Source organism: Monodon monoceros, unplaced genomic scaffold, assembly GCF_005190385.1.
Source record: "Monodon monoceros isolate NGI ecotype Baffin Bay Population unplaced genomic scaffold, NGI_Narwhal_1 Super_Scaffold_18, whole genome shotgun sequence".
Lineage (NCBI taxonomy): Eukaryota > Metazoa > Chordata > Mammalia > Artiodactyla > Monodontidae > Monodon > Monodon monoceros.
Genome location: NW_021703774.1, coordinates 81655958 through 81679344, shown reverse-complemented (window position 1 = coordinate 81679344; position 23387 = coordinate 81655958). Strand labels below are relative to the sequence as shown.

Genomic DNA, 23387 nt, shown 5'->3' with positions numbered 1-23387 from the left:
CCACCAGAGAACTCCCAGAAACAGACACTTTAAAACTTTTTATTTTATTTAACTCTTTTATTTTTAAAGAGTCCCAGTGAGGGCAGAGACTCTATCTGATTGTTTGTTCATCTCTATATTCTCGGTCCTCAGCACAATGCCCACACATCACAGGCACCTAAGAAATATAGTGTTTTTGGAGGGAGAGAGGAAGGAATTCAGCCAGCAAGTAAACAGGGTTTTCAGGGCAGCTTTTTTGGCTAAGATAATGCACAGTATGGGGCCATGTGCCCACCCGCTGAAACATTTTTGACTGCTTAGATAAGCATCTGTTATTATGCACTTAACATTTTATCCCTTCTTTAGAGTCTTCATTCTCAAATTAGTGCCTGTAGCATTACCTTTCCTCTGTGGCAGTTTTGAAGTAATAGACTGAGAACAACAGGACTATTGAATCAGAGGTTTACAAATGAAGCCTGTAGGAAATAAATGTTCAAACATCATATACCTTTTATTCACTTTTCATCTTTGCTTTTGAAATACTTTTCTCCCTCTTTATTTTACTGTTTCTAATTGAAATCTTTGTTCAACAGCCACAATACCAAGACAACCACCTGGTTGGATCCTCGTCTTTGTAAGAAAGCCAAAGCCCCTGAAGACTGTGAAGATGGAGGTAGAGATTCAGAAACCTTTTATACCATACTTATTCTCTTTATCCCTTCTTGCTCTTCTTGCTTAGATAATAAGTCTTCCAAAATCCTGAACAAACCATAATGTGCATAAGCACATAAGGAGTGGGTGGATATCATAATCAGCTGACTCTGGTCATTATGTCATTGCATCTAATTTGTGAGAGTCTTTATCTCTCTTTTTTTGAGAAGTATACAATTAAATCCTTTTTTAAAAAAAAACTTAATAGAAATGAATTTGCCACTTTTTTAACTTTGTTTTAAAACAAACTTTTAAAATTCTGAATAAATAGTTTAATAAGTTAGGTGCATTCTCAACCACAGGGTAGCCTCATCATGCCTGCTAATCTCAAAAATATATTTAATTTAGTATCACTAGGATAGATATGCCAGTATTTATAATCCTTTGCCATTTACAGCAGCAATAGAAACTCAGTGAAAGTCTTTAATATACCTCTCACCCACACACAATTTTTACTGCTTGGTAGAAAACTTATCTCTCTGAGAATCATTAGATAATAATGCTTGTCTGTCTTGTATGTTATAGGTTCTATTTAATGGTATAGTCTTACAAATAAGTATAGAATTTACCCCAACCAAAATGTTTGCTGTGCCTTCTTGAATATAGCGTGTAGATGAATAAAATTTGCATTGATTTTGTATGACTCATCAGAAATTATTTACTTTGGTTTAAAAAGAAAATGAATGGATTAGAATGAAAGTCAGATAGTCCTCCTATAGATTGATTCCAGTCTATGAAAAAAATTTAAGCAGAATTGATACATATTTTGTTCAGCATGATAGAATTTTTCTAGGACTAAACAATTGGAAAATGAAATATTTAAAATTTATTTGTAATGATATTTAAAAAAAGATACCTTGGAGCAAATCTACTGAAAGATGTGCAAGTCCTCTACACTAAAAACTACAAAACATCACTGAAATAAATTAATCAAGATCTAAAATAATTGAAGAGATATACTCTGCTCATTGATATACTATGTAGATAGGATAACACATATTGTTAATGATGTTCATTCTTCCTAAATTGATATCTAGATTCAATACAATCCCAATCAAAATTCTAAAAGTCTGTTTTTAAGAAACTGACAAACTGATTCTAAAATATACATGGAAATGCTGTACAAAGACTCTAGTTGGCCGAACAGACTTTAAAAAGGACAAAGATAAAGGACTTAGGCTGCCAGATTTGAAGACGTACTATAAAGCTACAGTAATCAGGAGTGTCTTCCATCCATAGGCTAGAACATGGATCAGTGGAACGGCATAAGAGAATCCAGAAATAGATGCACACATATGTGATCACTTAATTTGCAGACAAGGTGCCAAGTCAGTTCAGTGAGGGGAGGAAAATCTCTAACAAATGGTGCTGGAACAATTGGATATCCATAAAGAGAAATGAACTTCAACTATATCCTTACTCCATGTACAAAAAATAATTTGAGATGGCTCAAAGCTAGAACCCTAAAGCTTTTGGAAGAAAATTTAGGAGAATATCTTCATGATTTTGAAATTAGCAAAGATGGAGAAAAACAGTAACCCGTGTGTATTGCTGGGCAGAATGTAAAACAGTGCAACTGCTTTGAAAAGCAGTTTGGCAGTTTCTTAAAAGGTTAAATATAAACTTACCATATCACCTAGCACTTCCACTCCTAGATATCTACCCAAGAGGAATGAAAACATGTCCACACAAACACTTGAATGTAAATATTCATAGTAGTGCTATTCATAATAGCTAAAAAGTGGAAACAACTCAGATGTCCATCAAACAATGAATGGATAAATAAAATGTGGTGTAATCATACAATGGAATATTGTTCAGCAATACAAAGAAATGAAATACTATGCATACTACAATACGAATGAACCTCAAAAAATGTTATGCCAAGTGAAAGAAACTTGACACAGAAGACCAAGTATTGCATGATTTCATTCATATGAAATGTCCAGAATAGGCAAATCTATAGAGCCAAAGTAGATTAGTGGTTGCCCAGTGCTAAGGAAGGGAATAGAGATTAATTGTAAACAGCACAAGGGATCTTATTGGGGTGATGGAAATTTCCCAAAACTGGATTGCGGTGATGGTTGCACAACTCAGTAAATTATTAAAAATCAATGAATTGTACATTTTTTCAAGCAGAACAATTTTATGGGATATGTAAATTATATCTCAATAAAGTTGCTTTTTAAAGTGGCCAAAGAGGACTTCCCTGGTGGCGCAGGGGTTAAGGATCCGCCTGCCAATGCAGGGGACACGGGTTTGAGCTCTGGTCCAGGACTATCCCACATGCCGCGGAGCAACTAAGCCCAGGCACCACAACTACTGAGCCTGCGCTCTAGAGCCCGTGAGCCACAACTACTGAGCCCGCGTGCCACAACTACTTTAGCCCGTGCACCTAGAGCCCGTGCTCTGCAACAAGAGAAGCCACTGCTATGAGAAGTCCACGCACCACAACGAAGAGTAGACCCTGCTCACCGCAACTAGAGAAAGCTCACGCACAGCAATGAAGACCCCATGCAGCCAAAAATAAATAAAAATAAAATAAAATGGCCAAAGAACTTGAACAGACATTTCACAAAAGAAGATAAAGAATAGCCAATTAAGAACATGAAAAGGTGTGTACATCTTCTATACCTCAGTTTTTTAAAAAGCATAAAAAGGTGCTTATCATTAATCGTCTCTACAGTGAGATGTCATTCACACCCCCTAAAAGGGCTAAAGTCAAATACACTGACAATACCAATGATCGGTGAGATTGTAGAGCAACTGGATCTTTTACTTGTTGGTGGGGATATAAAATTATGTGAACACTCTGGAGAAATGTTGGCAGTTACCTATGAGGTGTTATGTCAAGAGAAATGAAAACACATGTTCCCCAGAAGACTACCTGAATGATCATGACAGCCTTATTCATAATAGCTCCAACCTGGAAACATCCCAAATATTCATCAACAGGAGAATGGATAAACATTCTCCTGTTGTGGTATATTCATGCAATGAAATACTACTCATCAATAAAAAGAAAAAGCTGTTGATAACACTCAACAACAGGGATGAGCCTCAGAAACATGTTGTATGAAAGAAGCCAGACACAAAAGAATGGATACTTAATTATCCATTATTTAAAGCCTAAAACCAGGAAAACTCATCTATGCTGATAGAAGTCAGAAAATGATGGGGATGGAGGGGAGAACGGTGAATTGAAATAATTCTCTGGAATGATGGATATATTCTCCACCTTGTTTGGGGTGACGGTTATATAGGCACATGCAATTGCCAAAACTCATTTTTTATACTTGAACAAGCACTTAAATCAATATTTTAATCATTGAATGAGCACTTAAGATCTATGCATTTTGTTGAATGTAAATTATACCTCGAAATAATTTTTAAAATAATTTTTTATACTTCCCTTGTCTATAAGGCTCTTCATAGTAAGTTTCTTATGGTGAAGTCACCCATTGTGAAGGTAAACTAGAATATGCAATACTATAGAATTGGACTTTTTTTTTACATCTTTATTGGAGTATAATTGCTTTACAATGGTGTATTAGTTTCTGCTTCATAACAAAGTGAATCAGTTATACATATACATAAGTCCATAGAATTGGACTTTTTAAAGATTGTGAATGTGGTATTAGTCTTCTCAGGCATGTCTCTTTTGCTAGGCTCCATTCCTTTCCCTCCTGACTAATTGTTTCAGTTCAATTCTCTGCCTTTTCCTGTTTCCCTTGTAGAATGTATTTATTTTCATAGCCTTAACTATCAATTTACTGTAGCTGGGCTCCTTATCTAAACCTCTATAGTATTGTCCTCTGTTCTGAATGCTATTTCTGTATTTCCCATTACATTTGAGACTTTCTTTTTGATTGCCCTACTAGCACTTCAGATAAACATATTTAAAACTGAATTTAGCATCTTTCCCCCATAGTCACCCCATTCCTCTTTCTGTCATAGGTACCACCCTCATAATCATCTGGGCCAAAATCCTTTGAGTCACTTTTGCTTCTTCCTCTCTGTTTGCTCTATTCCCTGTATAGTTTCCAATCCCTGCTGCTCTTTCTTTTTTCTATATTTTGCCAATGTATTATTATGAAAATTTTCCAACATAGAAAAACTGAAAGAGTTTTTCAGTGAATACATGCATTATAATGAACATTTTGCTCTATTTGCTTTTTCACATAGCTACCTATGCCTCTATCTATTCATGCTCTTTTTTTTGTATCTTCCTCTCCCTTCCTCTGACTACCACACGCTTGGATTTTTCTTGGTCTTTTTTTCCTACAGTTCTCCTCCAGTGTATCTTTTATGCCAGTGGTCTGTAAAATGGTAGTGTTCCAACTATCCGTTCGGGTACAGGAAGAAAATGTCAGAACTTTTCATGTTTCTATTGGGAAAAAATAAATTAAGCTTCTCTACTGTTTTATATACAGATTGGTAATGGCATTCTACCTCATTCTATATGTCAGATTATCATGTACACTCCCCAGAGTGTCTTGAGGGAAGAACATGGGTGGCACCCTTGCTCTTGCCAAGAGCCCTGTAAAGTTTTGCAGTTACTTGTGCACAGTTAAGTGGATTTATAGACTATGTTACATGGTTTTTAATCTACACAAAATTAAAATGTGGCTTAAAAGGATGTCTACAAAGACACTGCTGATTGAAGATAATACAAATATGCAAGCCCAAGCTAACAGTGAGAAAATGCAGAGCTGACACTTCTCATACTTTTTTAAACCACATTGAGGTAAACTAGGGATAATTGTTTACTTAGTTTTCATCTCCTTTTTATTTTTTATTTATTTATTTTGGCTGTGCCCCACGGCATGTGGGATCTTAGTTCCCCAACCAGGAACAGAACCCGTGCCCACTGCATTGGAAGCATGGAGTCTTAATCACTGGACCGCCAGAGAAGTCTCCCATCTCCTTTTTAAACTTCTGTTTTGTGTGTGCTTTATTATGTAAATACATGTTAGTAGAGTAGTATGTATATGTTTATGAATATATATATATAAATCTCTTGGAAGTACATTGTCACATTTTTTACTGATAAGACTACACGATCAAAAAACTTTAGCTACATTGTCCATTAATCTTTCTAAAATATAACTGCCTTCATACCTCTCCCTTGCTCAGGTTAATGGCCATTATAGTTAATGGCTCCCTACTGTCAGCAGAATAAAGTCGAGACTCCATGGGGAAGTACTGAAGATTTTTTGTAATTGAACTGTATTCTATATTTCTCTCTCAAAGTATTATCATGCCATAAGTATGACACATTTTTCTCTTTGCCTTTGCCACAGGCCCATTTCTTCTGCCAGGAACCAGCCTTTTTCCCTGTGTCCACCTAGCTCGTACCTACTTATCCTTTTAAGCTCAGATGTAAAGTATAATTTTTTGTAGCCTCCTCTGTCATTCTCTTCCAGGTCAGGATTAGGTGTTCTCTCCTCTGTGTGCAACAGTACTACATGGATATTTCTATTGTAGCACTTACCACTACATTGCATTGTTACTAGGTGCCTACACTCTATAGGAGCAAGGATTTTGTCTTATCTATATATCCCTTCAGTAGAGACTTAAATGTTTGGATGTAAGGAAGGAAGGAGGAAAAGAAAGAAAGGAAAAGAAGGAAAGAAGCTACTCTATGCACCAGATTATTTTGGTCATCCTTCTTGAAAATAATGTTTAATCTCTTTAAGGTTCTGAGGGAAGAAATAAATAACAATTTTGTCTTGGGACTTCCCTGGTGGTCCAGTGGTTAGGACTCCGTGCTTCCAATGCAGAGGGCGAGGGTTCAATCCCTGGTCAGGGAACTAGTATCCCACATGCCTCATGGCCAAAAAAAGTTAAAAAAAAAAAAAAGAATTCTGTCTTCATTCACTAGTGAGCAGTCAATAGAGAAATAAGACACAGGAAACAGAGATGAGGTTAGAACACCATCTGCTGAGTAAACATAGCTTTAGCTCTGCACCTCTATTGGGCTTACTAATATTTCACCCCTACAGGAGGCAGACTTAAGCACTCAGTCTCTGGTCTCTGTGTTCAGCTGTTTGACCCCTCCCACAAGGCAGACATGGTGAAAAGAGCAGATTGCACCCTCTCTGCAGGCAGGCTAGCATCCAGAACAGCAAGAGAACCCAAGAGGCCCTGAGCCAAGCACGTAGAATTCATTCTGTAAAACCCACCAGTCAGATAAGACATTCTTTCTTCCTTGGAGGAAAAAGTAAAGGGGCTCAGAGAAACTGGAAATGTTTCTCTGGGTGAGTGTGTTCCACTAATGCTCTTTACATTCTGGGTGACCATATGTCTTGGTTGGCCAAGGACTAATCCAGCTTATTCCTGCTGTCCCAGCATAATTAATAACAGTGTCCCCTTTTACTCTCAAAAGTGTAGAATACATTATATGGTCATCTTAATTATATCCTTCTTAAGATAGAGCGACCAAAATTGCACTCAGTATTTAAGGATGTTCAAAACATTTTAATCTAAGAGTTACTCTCCCACCCCCATTACTGGGTGTGCCTTTCTAACGTCACCTGTACTTCACTATGGGGACCCCAAAATTTGGAACCTTCAACCTATTTGTTTTATGCTCGGTCAACCTTTATCACTTTTGCTGTATATTTTGTCTCCTCCCTCAATAGGGGAGAAATAGCCCCACAATAGGCTATTTCCAGACTAGACTGTATCTGACTTACATTGGTAATTTCCACAGTACTTTGCACAGAGTAGATGTTCAAAAGGGGATAGTAATAACAATATTTTAAATGTCAGTTTTTATAGTTTAAGATATTGTTTGCATTCTGCTGAACATTTAAGATCTTCTAGAAAAACCTCACAGTTTCTAAAACTTGCCCTTTTCTCCCCAGTCTTGTGATATTCAGAACCTGTGTTTTTATACCATACCTGATGGTTTAATCGATGTACATATTTATCTTCCACTTAAAATAATTGTTTTAGGGCTTCCCTGGTGGCGCAGTGGTTGAGAGTCCGCCTGCCGATGCAGGGGACACAGGTTTGTGCCCCGGTCTGGGAAGATCCCACATGCCGTGGAACAGCTGGGCCCGTGAGCCATGGCCGCTGAGCCTGCGCGTCTGGAGCCTGTGCTCCACAACAGGAGAGGCCACAGCAGTGAGGGGCCCGCGTACTGCAAAAAGAAAAAAAAAAAAAAAAAAATTGTTTTAGTTAAATTTAAATGGTTTTATCTTAAAAATTCAACATCAGGAATCCATTTTACTCTCAACCCACTCCTTTTCTCTTAAGATGAAAGAAAGATTAAATTTTTTACTAAAGACATTTTTACTAAAATGTATTGAACGTCGATATCATTTTTCGAATTTAGAGAATGGTAAAAGAAAATTATCAACTGAATGGAGCTCCACAATGAGAAAACAATTGTAATTCATATATTTAAATAAGAAAAATCCTATTTGGAGAAGAGGAAAGATAAATTCATGGGCTTTAGAAACAATCAACTGCTTGATATGCCAGAACTAGTTTTGCCTTTTGAGTCAGCTTTTGGGGGGAATGCTTTAGCTTCTAACACAGAAAAATACGGTTAGATCTTTCCTATCTCAAAAGTAAATAAACACGTTTTCTCTTGACCCTACTTCTCCACAGTTCTCACACTATGTTTTTCACAACCAAGTTTCCAAAAAAAAGACAAAAAAAAAAGGCTGTCTTCTTAAGGCTCCACCTTTTATTTTACTCTTTAATACTACAATATGCTGAATTTTGCCCCTTACCTTTCTAGTTAAACTGGTTTTCTTAAGGTTACCAATAACCTCCGGCCTGATTGCCAAACTTAGTGGACTCTTTTTAGCCCTTATCTTGAGTCCTTACAGCTTTATAAAGCATTTGTTAGCGTTGACCATGCTCTCCTCTTCTGTCTTCTTTGACATCATTCCCCCTGACTCTTCTCACTGTCTCTGCTCCTTAAATTGTTAATGCTCCTAAGTTTCTATTCTCCATCTTTTTCTATTCACAATTTATCTAGGTAATCATGTCCACTGCCATGGCTTTAGCTACAATGTCTCCCAAATACTTATCTTCCTACATTTCTCATTTGAGGACCGGGTTCATATTTCCGAGAGATTGTTGGATATCTCTATAAGGATATTGCATAGCCCCTCAAATGTAACACCTTCCAAACTGAGTTAAATATTCTCTATACCTGAGCTTCCTACCATCACCAAATGACATTACATCCTCCCAGTTCCGTGAGCCTTAAACTGGCTATCATCCTCAACTTCATCCTCACCCTGTCTTCTACATTGCAGTTAAGTACCAAGTTCTATCAATTCTGACTTTAAAAAACCTGCCATCTTTTAAGTGTCCAATGGTGCTAGGCACTTTTCCCATATTATCTGTCTCCTAAATGCCTCTAAATCCAAATTAATACCTCTTTCCTCTTCCCACAGCTATTTTCATCATTGGTATCCAGTAAATATTTGATAATATATCATCTTCATGCCTGAAGAGCCATTAACCTTGGGATCATCTTGGCTTCCTCCTCTCTCTTCCTCCTTCAGTCTTAGTGTTAGTCATGGAGTTCTGTTGCTTTGACTTCCTTGTCTCTATTATCCATTCCTTCTCTGTATTCCCACTACTGGTGTCTTAGCTCCAACCTTCATAATTCCTTACCTAAGCTATTAATGACTTTCTTGTTTGTCTGCTTTTATTCTCACTCCACTCCATCTATTTCATCCTTTATTACTGCTGCCCATAATCTTTCCCAAATATAAATGTAATCATGTCTCAGTCCAGCTTAGCCAGTTTCATCATCATCAAAATAAAGACCAAACTTCTTAACCTGGCACTCCAGAAATGTGTTTTGGTGCTTGCTTATCAGACAAGCCCCCTTGCATACATCCTTCACTCTAACCCTATCAAATTATTTGTAATTACTGAAAATTGCCAGCCATTCTTAATACCTCAGTGCCCTTTGATCTATGGAATGGCCTCCCTCTCCCCAAGCCCAACTCATCCTTTAAGACTGCTCAAACATCACCCTCTTTTAGAAGGCTTTTCTGATAGCTGCTTTACCAAGCAATTGGTGTCATTCCTCTGCTCTCCCCAAAAGCTTGCGTTTACCTTCATTATATCATTTCTCTCTTCTGTCTTCATTTTTAGACTACGAACTCTTTGATGTCAAGAACTATACTGTTTCTAATTTTTATTTTTGCATAAAGAAGGAGAGAGGAGGAAGAGAAGGAAGGGAGGGGAAAAGAGAAGGAAAAGGGGAAGAAATTCAGTAAATGAATCGACCCACTGGATAGTGTATAAAATTGCTAGGTATTTTAGTCTTGCTTGTATTACCTTTATTTAAGTGGGCAAGTAATAACCACTTCTTTATCTGCATGAATCTGCCCTGCATAAACCTAGCTAATGTTATCATGTATGAGGGTTTAAAGTGATTGCTAAAAGTAATCTGGAAGATAAATTACTAATTTGTTTACTCTCCTAAAGAAAGGGCTATACTTTATCTGTTAGTTGCTAATTTCTTTAAGTACTAGCTAAAATGCTGACTCAACTTCCACGTCAACACTGAAATATATTTATTTTGCTGTTTTATTTTTATTAGGCATTAATACATCCTTTTTAGTGAATTTTTCAGATAGCAAATGGAAAGTTTCAACTATCTCTATAGTTGCTTCAATTCTCCAAAATTCTCAAAGACAAAGCATAAATCCAGGGCTTCCCTGGTGGCGCAGTGGTTAAGAATCCACCTGCCAATGCAGGGGACACGGGTTCGAGCCCTGGTCCGGGAAGATCCCACATGCGACAGAGCAACTAAGCCCGTGCACCACAACTACTGAGCCTGCGCTCTAGAGCCTGTGAGCCACAACTACTGAAGCCCGTTCACCTAGAGCCCATGCTCTGCAACAAGAGAAGCCACCGCAATGAGAAGCCCGTGCACCGCAGCGAAGAGTAGCCCCCGCTCACCGCAACTAGAGAAAACCCGCACACAGCAACAGACCCAATGCAGCCAAAAATAAATAAATAAATGTGTTTTTTTTTAAAGCATAAATCCAGTTGTGGTACAGTTGCAGAAGTCATCCTTACACAGCACAACTGAGTTCCTATGTTATTTCAAGAAAATTTCTATTAAAGAAAAATAGCTCATGAAAGATCCTCAATGATAATGCTTTGGTAATATTATTATAGAGCATTTTTTTACAGATATAATCCAACAGATATAATCCATGTTATACGCATGTAACAGTTGCTTAGTGTCGACTTAAAGGAAAACATACATGAGAGTTATGAGTTTAAGCTTTGCTCAGGGTCTTACTGAGGCCCATAGCCCAGGAGACAGCGCCTCAGGGGCTCTGAGAACTGCTTCAAGAGGTAAGAGAGGAGCCAGGATATACATGAGTTTTTAGCTGGGAAATTCATGCAGTCAAGCATACATCTTAGCAAAAGACCGCTAATCACAAAGAACAGACATCTCAAGCTAATGGTCTTAGTACTTTCTATATATGGGAAGATGCAAGGATCTGGGATCATTGAAATTCTTCCTGCGATATGCATCTAATTATCCAGGGGCCCATTTGTCCAAAGCACAGCGTGCCTCATCCTGTTTTGTTTGATTTTCATCCTGAATTCCTTTCAGGATGCACTGTCCTGGGTGACTACAGTGGGTTGCATCTTAACCCCTTGATACTCTTTGTCCTTTTTTTCTTCACATGGGTCATAAAATATTGTACCTACTTAATTGATGATTGTTTGCTTCCTAGCTGTGGAGGCTCAAAGTGAACTAAAGTGTATCCCAGTTCTTTTCAGTTGTTTTGACCTGTTTCATATAGTAGTTACTTTTCAACTGTTCTCATCTTTTCCACCTCAGACATTTCAACCAGGTCCTTCAAAGGAAAACCACAAAAACTCACCAAGCTTCAAAACCATCAATTAATATATATACATAGGCAGGAAAAATATGCTGGAGAAAAGGGGTGGAGGTGATTCAGAGCCTTTCATCAAGAGGCTAGTCATTTATTCTCTCCTTTTGTTCTGAATGTGGAATAATACTGTTTATTAGAGCATAACAGTTTGTATTGTTTATCAGGTTCATTATAATGGAATTTTTACTTACAAAGTCGATATACTACAGCTTAATGATATAAAATGAATAAGTACTTTGTTATTTTCTAAGCCTGTTTGGTGTCTAGCATATGTCATTTGTATGTGTGTGCACATGTGTACATGTTTTTCAGCATAGAAAAAGTCTAAAAGAAATTGAAAATAAAAGGGTGGTCAGGGTGGTCATCATAGTGTACAACTCTAGGTTTTTTTAAAAATTCCTTCTTGGACTTCCCTGGTGGCGCAGTGGTTGAGAGTCTGCCTGCCGATGCAGGGGACCGTGCCCGGTCCGGGAGGATCCCACGTGCCGTGGAGCGGCTGGGCCCGTGAGCCATGGCCGCTGAGCCTGCGCGTCCGGAGCCTGTGCTCCGCAACGGGAGAGGCCACAACAGTGAGAGGACCGCGTAACGAAAAAAAAAAAAAAAAATTCCTTCTTGCTGGGCTCCTGTGCATAATTGATAGCAATAAAATCCACCTGGTAGGAACACTCCTGCCAACTTAATCCATGTCTGACTAATAAAATGATTCTTCAGCAGCCTTACCTTGGAAAACAGAGTGGGAGGGAAAGGGGATTCTTTCTTGACAGGGCCAGTTTACGTTGCAAAGACCAGACTTTTTTTTAACTATCAGAAATTCAACTACTTTCAGTTTTTCTGGTTATATTTTATTGGTCAGTTTACTTGCAATAACACATAATAATCCGACGTAAGGTATTTCTTTGTAACCATACATAAATACAGATTCTACACAAGGCACTGTGTAGTTAAATAAATTTTCCTTCAGATACTTAGATCAAGCTCTTGCAAGGGACAGTAAGTATTTTCTTAGATTTTAAGCAAATCTAGATTGCCCACTTGAAATGGCAAAAATCCAAGGCTGGACTTTCCCGGGGGGAGAAGTGGGTCAGAATGTGATAACAGAAATAATTGACAAATCCTTTGTCTGATAGTGAAAAATTTAACATGCAGCTGCTGCTTGTATTGAACTACAGGGTGTGTCTCACGTCATTGTTATCAGGCTTTTTAAATGAAAGAAATATACCAGGTGATTTCTTAAATAATTAGCATTTTATGGCTTGTGATTCGAATAAACACCTTTTTTTTTTTTTTTTTCTTTTGCGGTACGCGGGCCTCTCACTGTTGTGGCCTCTCCCGTTGCGGAGCACAGGCTCCGGACGCGCAGGCTCAGCGGCCATGGCTCACGGGCCCAGCCGCTCCACGGCACGTGGGATCCTCCCGGACCGGGGCACGAACCCATGTCCCCTGCATCGGCAGGCGGACTCTCAACCACTGCGCCACCAGGGAAGCCCCTCGAATAAACACCTTTGAGTTTAATGTCATCTTTTCTTCTGTGCTTCTGATTACTTGCCGAGATACTCACTAGCTATTGAAGAAACCACTCAAACTGTGTTTGTTCTTTGAAAGTGAGCCCTCAGTTTTCCGTCTGTCTCCCAAATATTAGTGTAATGAAATAAAAGACACAAATTCATTCTGTAAATTCTTTTCTTGTTGGTTTTGAAACTGGCATTTCACTCAATTCTGTTTTTTTTATTTGCAGAACTTCCTTATGGCTGGGAGAAAATTGAAGACCCTCAGTATGGGACCTACTATGTTGAGTAAGTTTGTTACCTCAGTTAATGTTCTCCCAAATGTTTTCCTTTCATTACACAACTTTAGGGGATGAATGAAATACTTTATGCTTCTGCAATCCAGCTTTCAGGTTTTGCCACTAGGGGAATGAGAAGGTAGGGACAGTGGGCATTTACTTCACTGACTAGGCTCCCTAGAAGTTAGCTTTGAAGTAAGTATAGAGAGACAGGGGGAAGTTGCCCAGATGAGTAATGGCTAGAGATGTTATCAGTACTACTGTGGCCTCTAAAGAGAGAAGTAGTAGATAGAAGACTGAAATAAGGTGAACTATTAAGGTCACTTTCAACACTATACTTGCATGTTTCTGAAAGCAATGAAAGGACTTTAAGGGCATTGTATCATAATGATCCAAACCTTTGAAGTATATCATTAAAACTGTTCTCTCTTTCAAGGAGTTAATTAAGGAAAACTTAGTATTCTCTTTGGGGGGGTGAAAGTTGCTTCTCACACAGCTGTTATGGTTAAATTTAACATAAATCTGTGTTGGAGTAGAGGATCAAACACCTGCCTATATTAGCCAGAGAAATTAGGATAACATCAACATCTAATTTTTTTTTTCCCTTTTCTTCACTTATCTAATTGCTACATTATTATGATCGTTGGGATTGCTTTCTCTCCAGATGGTATAGATAGAATTTTGACCTCAGGCGTCTAGTACCAGGCAAATAATTGCATCAGAAAGGTTACTATTTACCTGGGAACTAGGAGTCTGCACCAACTGCCAAGGTAGTAAAGGCAAAATATTATTACCTGGAAAAATAGCAAACATGAGAATCTTCTAGTTTTATGATTGCTAATTAACTTTTCATCACTTGTTGGCACAAACCAGTGCCACTTCCCTAGTGCAAGTAACTCTGAGTCCTGTTATAACGCTAGTCTTTATCCTAGTGTGTCGGTTGTTACTTGAGTCACTGTGGTTAGAGGGATTTTTGGAATGATTTCTTAAAATCTAACTTGTACCCTAAGAAAATGAGTCATTTTGACCCTCCGATATGTAACTTAACATTGTCAATATTTTGGTTCCATTGAAAGGTTATGTTAATTTTATTTCCATTGTGTTATTTCATATCTTTCTAATACTGTGATGTGAAAGGTTCACAGCAGCTCATTATTTTTTTTTTTCTAAAGCATATTTAATTAGAAGAAAAAAACTAACCATTTTTCTAGTCAAAGAAGTATTTGAAGGCTAGCTGAAAAGGAGTTGTGAGATTTTTCCCCCTAAGAGTTAGTCTACTTAAATTGGGCTTCAATCAGTCATTATTTGCCATTAACACTACTGAACATTTCTGAGATAATAATTCTCATTCTCTTAGTATCCATTCCAAGTGAATTTGAGTACACGGTCAAGAGGTGAAAGACATTTGCCTGTTATAAAATCTTGGGCTAAATGATCAGGTTCTCGTTAAGCAAGGATATACTAATATTGAAGCAACTTTAGGGCAAATCCTGAAGTGACCTGCTCTAAGCTGTCATGGAGGTATGTGAAATAGCCTGATTAGAAGCAACAGCAGTGGCAGCAATGTGATTTTGTATGATTGCTCCCAGATGAGCTCATTTTACGGGAGGGTAATTTATTAGATTAAGAAAGAGCAGGCTGTACTCAAGATGCACATTAGTATGGAATCAGCTGAGCTCTGGAGTGTGGCTTGATTCCCAGATTAGTTAGGCTTTGAATCTTGACTATAGTAATCTGCAGTGAGTTTACTGATGGAGATAAAAAGCTGTTAACTTGAATGGCTACTCTTTGGCTCTCTTAGTTTGTCAAACCAGATGGCACAATGATTGCTCTTGGCAGGAGCCTTATAGTAGTAACACCAACTGCAATGGCAGGGTTTTTTTTTGGTAAGTATTTATTTTAGAAGATGAGATTCTGAAATGGATTAATTTATTTTTGAAAATAAAATTGTTCCCAAAATTTAATGGTAGGCCTTCCATAAGAATGCTTATATATTTAGAAATGTTGTCTGAACGTATTGCTTTAACTGTCTTGATGCAGTCAGGTGACAAAGTCAAGATATGTCTGCTTTTAATATCTTAACCCTTTGTGAAGGATAATGGTTTTGTTTGTTGAGGTGAATTCTTAAAATTCTTATATACAAAATTTTAATACAGGTGAAATTTCAAATTATTTATTATATATTTAATTAAGCTTGTTTGCTACCCTTGTTTAATTTTTCTGATAATCTGTCATATTCTCTCTTACTTCCTATAGCTGGTTTTATAGAAGACAAAATTTGTTATCTTAATAATATTATGGGTATAAGTAACTAAATGAAAAGGAGAGTGTTTTTACTGTTTTGTTTTTTGGGTGACATTTTAATCTAGATAGTCTAAGGTTACAGATGCAATTACTCCCTTCACTAAAATCTTATATTATTTGTCAAAGAATTTTCAGGAAAGGGATTACTCATTCGCATACTTCTACTCTCTTCTACCACACATAACAAAGAGTATACTACCACTGTTTATGTTCTAATACTTGGGAGGCAAAGTGAGTCATTCTAGCTGATGACGTTAAAGTGAGCCAGGATTCTTTGCAAACAGGTTTATTCTTTTCTAAGTGTCAGTTTCTAGTTTTATTTTATCAAGACTATGTAAATTATCAGTACCTAACAGATAACTTTTAAAATGGTACCTAACTTAACACCAAAGTCTTCATTTCACAGTAACTCAGTTGATAAGGTCCCCCCTCATAGTAAGAAGCAGAAGCATACCTGAGTTTTTGTGAAATCAGAACCCGAAGAGTGTCAAGTAGAACTTGCCATATTTAGAGCTCTGAAACTAAATACCTACATCTGTTGCAGGGTTAATAATGTACTAGAAGCCTAAAAGGCATAGAGAAGCATACTCAGAAGCTAGCATACCTTGCTGTAGGGTTGTTTTTTTTCCCTGCTGCCCCCTCCTCCATCACCATTAATGTTCACAAATGGTAAAGAAAATATCCAAGTCATATGACTATTTACATATAGATTTTGTAACAGCCTATCTAAAGACAATCATAATCTGAAATTCTCATGATTTGTTGTTTAATTGTTGGTATTTACTAATGTCACTTCTCGTTAAAATGGATTCTACTAGAAAATGCATTTCATTTGGCTAAAATATATTTGTACTATAGAAGTACTAGAATATAATCCCCCCTTGCTTCTGTATTAGACCTATTTGCGGTCTTAAACATCTTTTGTACAATAGTTGCATTCTTAACCAAGTTACACTTAACTGACTTGCCAGAATAACATATGCTCAGTTCCCTCTGTAAAGAGGGTAAGAGTATGCTCTTACCCTTAGTATATTGAATACTATCGGCTAATGGCCTACCTCTAGTCTCCCCATGCTTTTCTGCTTTCCCCCACAGACTTGTATGCTTTCAGGGGTCAGTTGTGATTGCTCCTAAATCATAAAAAACAGTTAAACTTTTGTTATAATTATGTAACTAATTATTATATAATTTTGAAGAAATTTAACTGTGAGAGTTGTTCTGTGATACAGTTTGATAAAAGCAAGTCACTTGGGCTTCCCTGGTGGCGCAGTGGTTGAGAGCCCGCCTGCTGATGCAGGGGACACAGGTTCGTGACCCGGTCTGGGAAGATCCCACATGCCGCGGAGCGGCTAGGCCCGTGAGCCATGGACGCTAAGCCTGCGCGTCCGGAGCCTGTGCTCCACAATGGGAGAGGTCACAACAGTGAGAGGCCCGTGTGCTGCAAAAAAAAAAAAAAAAAGGAAAAAAAGCAAGTCACTTGCTTAGTTGCTGCTAAATTGATGTGGGTGAGTCAGTTGGAAAAATAATAGTAAAATTCTAGAAGGCTTCTACACTCAGATTTCTTCAAATGTGTCTTTACAGCTGCTTCACTTTAGAGAACCTTAAAACCCTCCTACCATTAACTGCCTTAAAAAAAAATTAACTGATTAATTACCAACAGTTCGAGTGTATCATATATGAGGGCTTCTACTGTAGTTTTGAAAACTGTTATTAGCTATATTAGAAACGTTTATAAAGAAGCTATAGTGAATACTTCTGCAGCTTTGACTTCTAGGTATCTTCTGCGGGCCCTTCTTTAGTTGCCAGAAGGCTCCTCCTCTGTGACCTGTCAGCATATCTGGGTTCCATAGCATAAAGGGTACATATTTATCCCTTAACCTATGATAGTCTGTTTAAAAATATGTAATTCTTTCATATTAAACTGAAATGCATGTTTTTCTACATTTTACAGTCACCTTAACCAGAAAACCCAGTTTGAAAATCCAGTGGAGGAAGCCAAAAGGAAAAAGCAGTTAGGACAGGCTGATACTGGGTCTTCAAAACCAGGTAGAACTTTTACCTCTATCTTCTCTTCTAAGAATAACTTGTGAAACTTATATGCTGAAATAATAAAAGTGAGTTTGAACTTTTTACTGTCGGGGCTTTGAAATTCAACAGAGAATGTCTAATTTCCGTCACTGTAAAGGTATGAATAATCTTAATAAAACATCTGGACAGTTTGAGAATCCTGAGGCTTTTCTCATGCTGCTTATATAGAAAGTATGAAATTGTTGGCAGAAGGGACTGAATAGCTTTGTTATGGGTGCAAGGTTTTAATTTGAAGATTGGATTGTTTCCTGGTGTTTAAGGCCAAGCCAGTATTAGATCTTTAATTCATTCTGAGCTTCTCGCAAGTTAATTGCTTAGATCTAACGTCAGTAACCATTCAGGATTATTCATTAACTGATATGAACAAATACTAAGTAAATCCACTGTATTATTGCCTACATCATTGATTCTCAAGTGGGATGCTAGGGTATTAGTAGTATCAGGACCATTTGGGGAACATTTTAAAAATACATAGGTCCTGAGATTTTGATGAGCCTAGCCATGTGTATTTTGAAAAAGATGCCCAGAAATTTCTTACGTCCAACTTATCCCTGCTCATTTCCTCCCCCTTCTCTCTCTGTCATTAATAAGGTCTATATGGTCATATCATAATAATCTACTAGATTCTTCACTTCTGTTGCCAGTGAGGGAAACAGTTTTTTCTTATAACTACTCTTCCAAAACATAGTCTCTTCCCTTAAGATTTGCATTTGATTTAACAAATATTTTTAGTTTAACAGATATTTTGGTGCACCTACTATATGCCCAGTGCTTTGCTAAGTACATGGTATTAAAAAATGATTAAGAGTCAGATAGGTCTTGCCCTCAAGAGTTCACAGTCTAAAATAGGAAACTAATAGTTACACTGTATGGTGATAGGTGTCATCCGGTATTAGTAGTTGAATGAGCAGGGAGCGGAGCAGGTTTGAGTCCCAGCTGTGTAACCTTGGTTGAGTTTTTAAATTCTTTGTTTTCTCATCTACAAAACAGGAATAATAGTAGTCCCTACCTCTTAAGGTGGTTCTGAGTATGCAAATTAATACATGTAAAGTGCTTGCAAATACAGGTCTGGCACATGGTGACCAATAAACAGTAGCTTTCATTGCTATTAATAGAGATGTACAAGGTACGGTGGTGGCATAAAGGAGGGAGTGCACAACTTTGCTTTGATGGAGGAAATCAAGGGGGCAGGGGAACCTTCAGACAGAGGACATATGTGAACTGGGTCTTGAAGTGCCAGGAAAAGTTAAGTCAGGCAGATCAAAATTTTAGAGGAGCAACAAGGCATACCAGCTAGAAGGAACAGAATATATAAAATCAGAGAAGCATGAAATGGTGGTCCAGGGGTCAGAGAACAGATACAAATGGCCAGCACGTAGGGTATTTTAGGGGAGTAACAAGAGATGAGGTTGTAAGGATAGGCAGCCATGAGAAGAAACGAGTTTCAAAGAGAAGCTGAGTATTTGTGTCACATGGTGCTGAAAAGTCGAGAAAGATGAAAATTGAAAAGTGTTTTACATTGGACTTAAAAATGTGGAGGTCATTTGTCACTCTAGCAAGAGCAAGGGGAGAGTGAAATAAAACTGCAGTAGAATAAAGAGGAAATGGGAGGTGTAGAAGTGAAGGCAGTGGGTTTAGCCAACTATTTTGCTAGCTTTGAGTGTGAAAGGGGTAGCCAGAGGACATTAACTACAGAGGAACATGAGTCCCCATTTTACACATAAACAGACTTCAGGAAAGATTAAGCCTCTTGCTTAGAATCACAGTGAGTGATTTGGAGTCAAGTCTGGATTTGAACCTAGTTTTACTGACTTTAAATTCAGAGTTCTTTGTATTATAACATGTAGTTCCTGAATGCCCATGTCTTCCATGGCCCATAGCAAAGATCTTCTCTCCTTTACTAAGCTCTAAGCTCCTCGAGGGCAGGACCCATGTGTTTTATTACTTTAGATAACCAGACACTCTCCTATGAGAGAGTAATGACTCAGCATCTGTCTTTCAGGAGCCCACAAGTTAGCCAGGGAAACAGACATATAATTTTAGTATAGTATGATATTAACAGATATAAACAGTAGTGTTGGAACAAAGGAGAGAGAAATTAAATCTCACTGCGAGAGGAAAGGAAAGGCTTCCTAGAAGTGATGGAAGTTATGCTAGTCCTTGAAGAATAATGGTTACCATTTATTGAGATAGAGTCTAGTGCTAAATTGGATGCTTTATATTACATCATCTCATTTTAGTCTCAAAATATTGCTGCAAAGTTGTTAATATTATTTTCCCCGTCCAGATGCCTTGATGGCATCAAGTTACAATCGTCTGATGCTTCCATCCCAGGGATATACTTGCCACAGGGACAGAAGTACTCAAGTTTGTGAGCCTCCTTCCTTAGGCAGCTTGTATGGGTTTGTGTTTATCTACATTTATTGAGCACTTATTGTTTGTCAAGCACTGTTTCTTATGCTTTCTGTGCACCACCTAGTTTAATCCCTGTAACAACCCCATGAATTAGGTACTATTACCCCCCCTTTTATAGATGAGGCAACCGAGACTTAAAAAGGTTAAATTATATTCCAAGATTACTCAACTAAATCACAAAGCTTGGATTTAAAATCAGGATTGTTAAAAAAAAAAAAAAAATCAGGATTCTTAGACTCAATGATAGTTTCTTTGTGCCTTTCTTATTCTCACTTTTCTATATCTAAATTCTGATAAGACCTACTTTTGACCAATTTCTAATTGGCTTTGGCTGTTTTATTACTACTTTCCCAAATTAGGTGTTAACCAAAACTTTCCCTCCCACTTCAATGTTTGCACATCTTGGAGCTCATATATTATATGCTGATTTTCTGTTGGAGCCCTCAGATGCCAGTCTTATTCTGATATTTACGGGGACTAGAGCATGGGATGGCTGACCAGAAATATTTCAATATTTGACATAAAAATGAGAAAGGTACATTTCATCAAAGATATTTTCCTCAAGTACCTGTACACAGTACTTACATGATCTTATCTATGATCTGATAGGCAACACTAGGGGGCGGTCATAATCAGCTTACATAACTAAATAGGCTTTGAGCATGTCAAATAATTTTTTTAAGTAATATTTTGTTCAGAGATGAGTTGCTACTTTGAATGTCAGAGGCTCATCAAGAGCCAGCAACGCACTGAGGTATTGCCACAAGTAGCCTGACTGGCCAAACTCAGAGGCCTCACAAAATAGTGTTTACTGTGGTGAATACACTCCTGTCTGGAGTCTAGTCCTCTCCTTTGAGAGGCCCAAAATAGCCGATTTTTTTTTAATGTCAAGTGCTTGTATTTGTAAGAGATTAGCAAATCTGGGAAGAACATAATGAATAAAGTACACCCACTCCTATCCCAAACCTGCCTTTGTCAGTATTTGCAAGGCAGCCCTACCTCTTGCAGGAGCCATATGCATACTGTACAATCTATACAACCATACAGAGCAGCCCCAAGGATTGTTCTTTTCTAATCGCCAGTAAGTTTACTGCATGCCTCTTAGAACACTTTGCTAAGAGGGGCAGCAGCAGATACACACAGATTAACTCTGGGCTTGATATTAGTGCTAAGTGTGATCTAAATATGAAACAAGTCACCCTTGTTAAGTTGAGTCATTAGGTAAATGAGCATCAAAACCACAGTGTAAGACCATTCCACGCCTACTAGAATGTCTATAACCAAAAAAGCAGACGGTAACAAGTGTTGGCAAGGATGTGGAGAAGTTGGAACCCTCATACACTGATGGTGGAAACATAAAATGGTACAGCCACTTTGGAAAAGTTTGGCAGTCCTTCAGAATGTTAAACATAGTTATGATATGTTTATGGTAACTGCTGCATTTCCATTCACAGTATGTAACTAAGAGGAATGAAAATACTTGCCCACACAAAACCTTGTACATGAGTGTTCATAGCAACATTATTTATAATATCCAAAAAGTATAAACAATCCAAATATCCATCAACTGATACATGGATAAATAAAATGTGATATAATCTGCACGGTGGAATATTATTTGGCAATAAAAAGGAATAAAGTACTAACACATGCTACAACACAGATGAACCTCAAAAAAATTATGCTAAATGAAATAAAGCATTCCAAAGACCACATATTATATGATTCCATTTATATTAAAAGTCCAGATTGGGCAAATCTATAGACAGAAAGTAGACTAGTGGTTGCCCAAGACTAGGATGTGAGGGCAGGTTGGGGAGAAATGAGGAGTGACTGCTAACGGACACAGAGATTTCTTTGGTGTGTGTGTTTGGAGGGAGAGAAAAATGTGCTAAAATTAGACTGTGGTGATGGTTGCACGTCATTGACTTGTATAATTCTGTCATTATTGGATTATATCTCAATAAAGCTGTTAAAAAAGAGATTTGTGAGAAAAGTTTAAACCGTATTTTAAAAAGATAACTTAAACAATGCTTTGTAAATTATGAATCTGTACAATTTGATCCCCACGGTTTTCATAAGCGCCCTAATGGCAGCCGGTGGAAGAGAGGAGCGAGAGTTTCTGGGGAAGAGAAGAGAGGTATTACTTGCAAATATAGATCACTTTTAGTTCTAGGATCATCTGGGGAAACCTCTTAAAATAGGCTTTTCAGAGGAGCTGTGCTTTTTGTCTTCCTAAAGTTTCCACTAAATATGAGTAAAAGGGAAAGACGCATGGAGCTATATACTGATAGTGCAGGGATTTGCTCCTCTCATCAGATATAGATTAAAGGCTGCAGAAAGCCTGAGTCATAAATTATAAAAAGTTCTCGATGTATTCGCTTTTATAAGTTTGTGACAGTTGCCTTCATCTTCCTAGTATAGTGTTTTCTGCATAGACCTCAGTAGCTGCTTACTCAAATGAAATATACATCTGAATGAGTGCTGAAGGCTTTCAGGAATTTAATAATAAAGTTTACCCTTCAGGAGTGTCATTTTGACTTCTAAATAAAGGACTCTTTGGGATAAGAAAAAGTAAGTACAAACAAGGCAGTGAGGAGGGGATAGACTAGATGTTTTTACCTTTCAAATGACATAGAAGAGTCCTATAAAAGATAAATGATTCATTAGCTAAGTTTTTTTTTTCAGTGATTTAATTTATGAAATTAAATTCCAACTGTTCTATAATATTAGATTCTTTCTTATTTTTTTCCTGTTATGTTATGGTTTGTTATATTTAAGTTATATAGACTATCTTGGAGATTAGCTTCAAGGGCTATATTCATTGTAATTATTCTTGTTTCTCATTTTTACACAGATATGGAAAAATCACACTTTACTCGAGATCCATCCCAGCTTAAAGGCATCCTTGTTCGAGCATCACTAAAAAAAAGCACAATGGGATTTGGTTTTACCATTATTGGTGGAGATAGGCCTGATGAGTTCCTACAAGTGAAAAATGTGCTGAAAGATGGTCCTGCAGCTCAGGATGGGAAAATTGCACCAGGTAACAGATTTTTCAGAAATACTGAAAGAGGGACTTCCCTGGCTGTCCAGCGGTTAAGACTCCACGCTTCCACTGCAGGGGCCACGGATTTGATCTCTGGTTGGGGAACTAAGATCCTGTGCATGCCGTGAGGTGTGGCCAAAAAAAAAAAAAAAAAAAA

The 23387-nt window shown here is 37.6% G+C and overlaps 1 protein-coding gene across 6 annotated transcripts in view; it reads left to right on the top strand.

The window, feature by feature from the left end:
* Positions 1 to 23387, top strand: part of MAGI3 (membrane associated guanylate kinase, WW and PDZ domain containing 3) — a 295639-nt gene that overhangs the window by 196555 nt on the left and 75697 nt on the right. For all 6 annotated transcript variants that reach the window (XR_003794507.1, XM_029229509.1, XM_029229507.1 and 3 more), the window contains 4 exons: positions 573 to 652; positions 13327 to 13384; positions 17630 to 17724; positions 23039 to 23227. Coding sequence is in view for 5 of the 6 variants with exons in the window: in XM_029229509.1 (XP_029085342.1) it covers positions 573 to 652; positions 13327 to 13384; positions 17630 to 17724; positions 23039 to 23227 (422 nt within the window). In the remaining variant the exon portion in view is untranslated. The remainder of the gene's footprint in view (positions 1 to 572; positions 653 to 13326; positions 13385 to 17629; positions 17725 to 23038; positions 23228 to 23387) is intronic.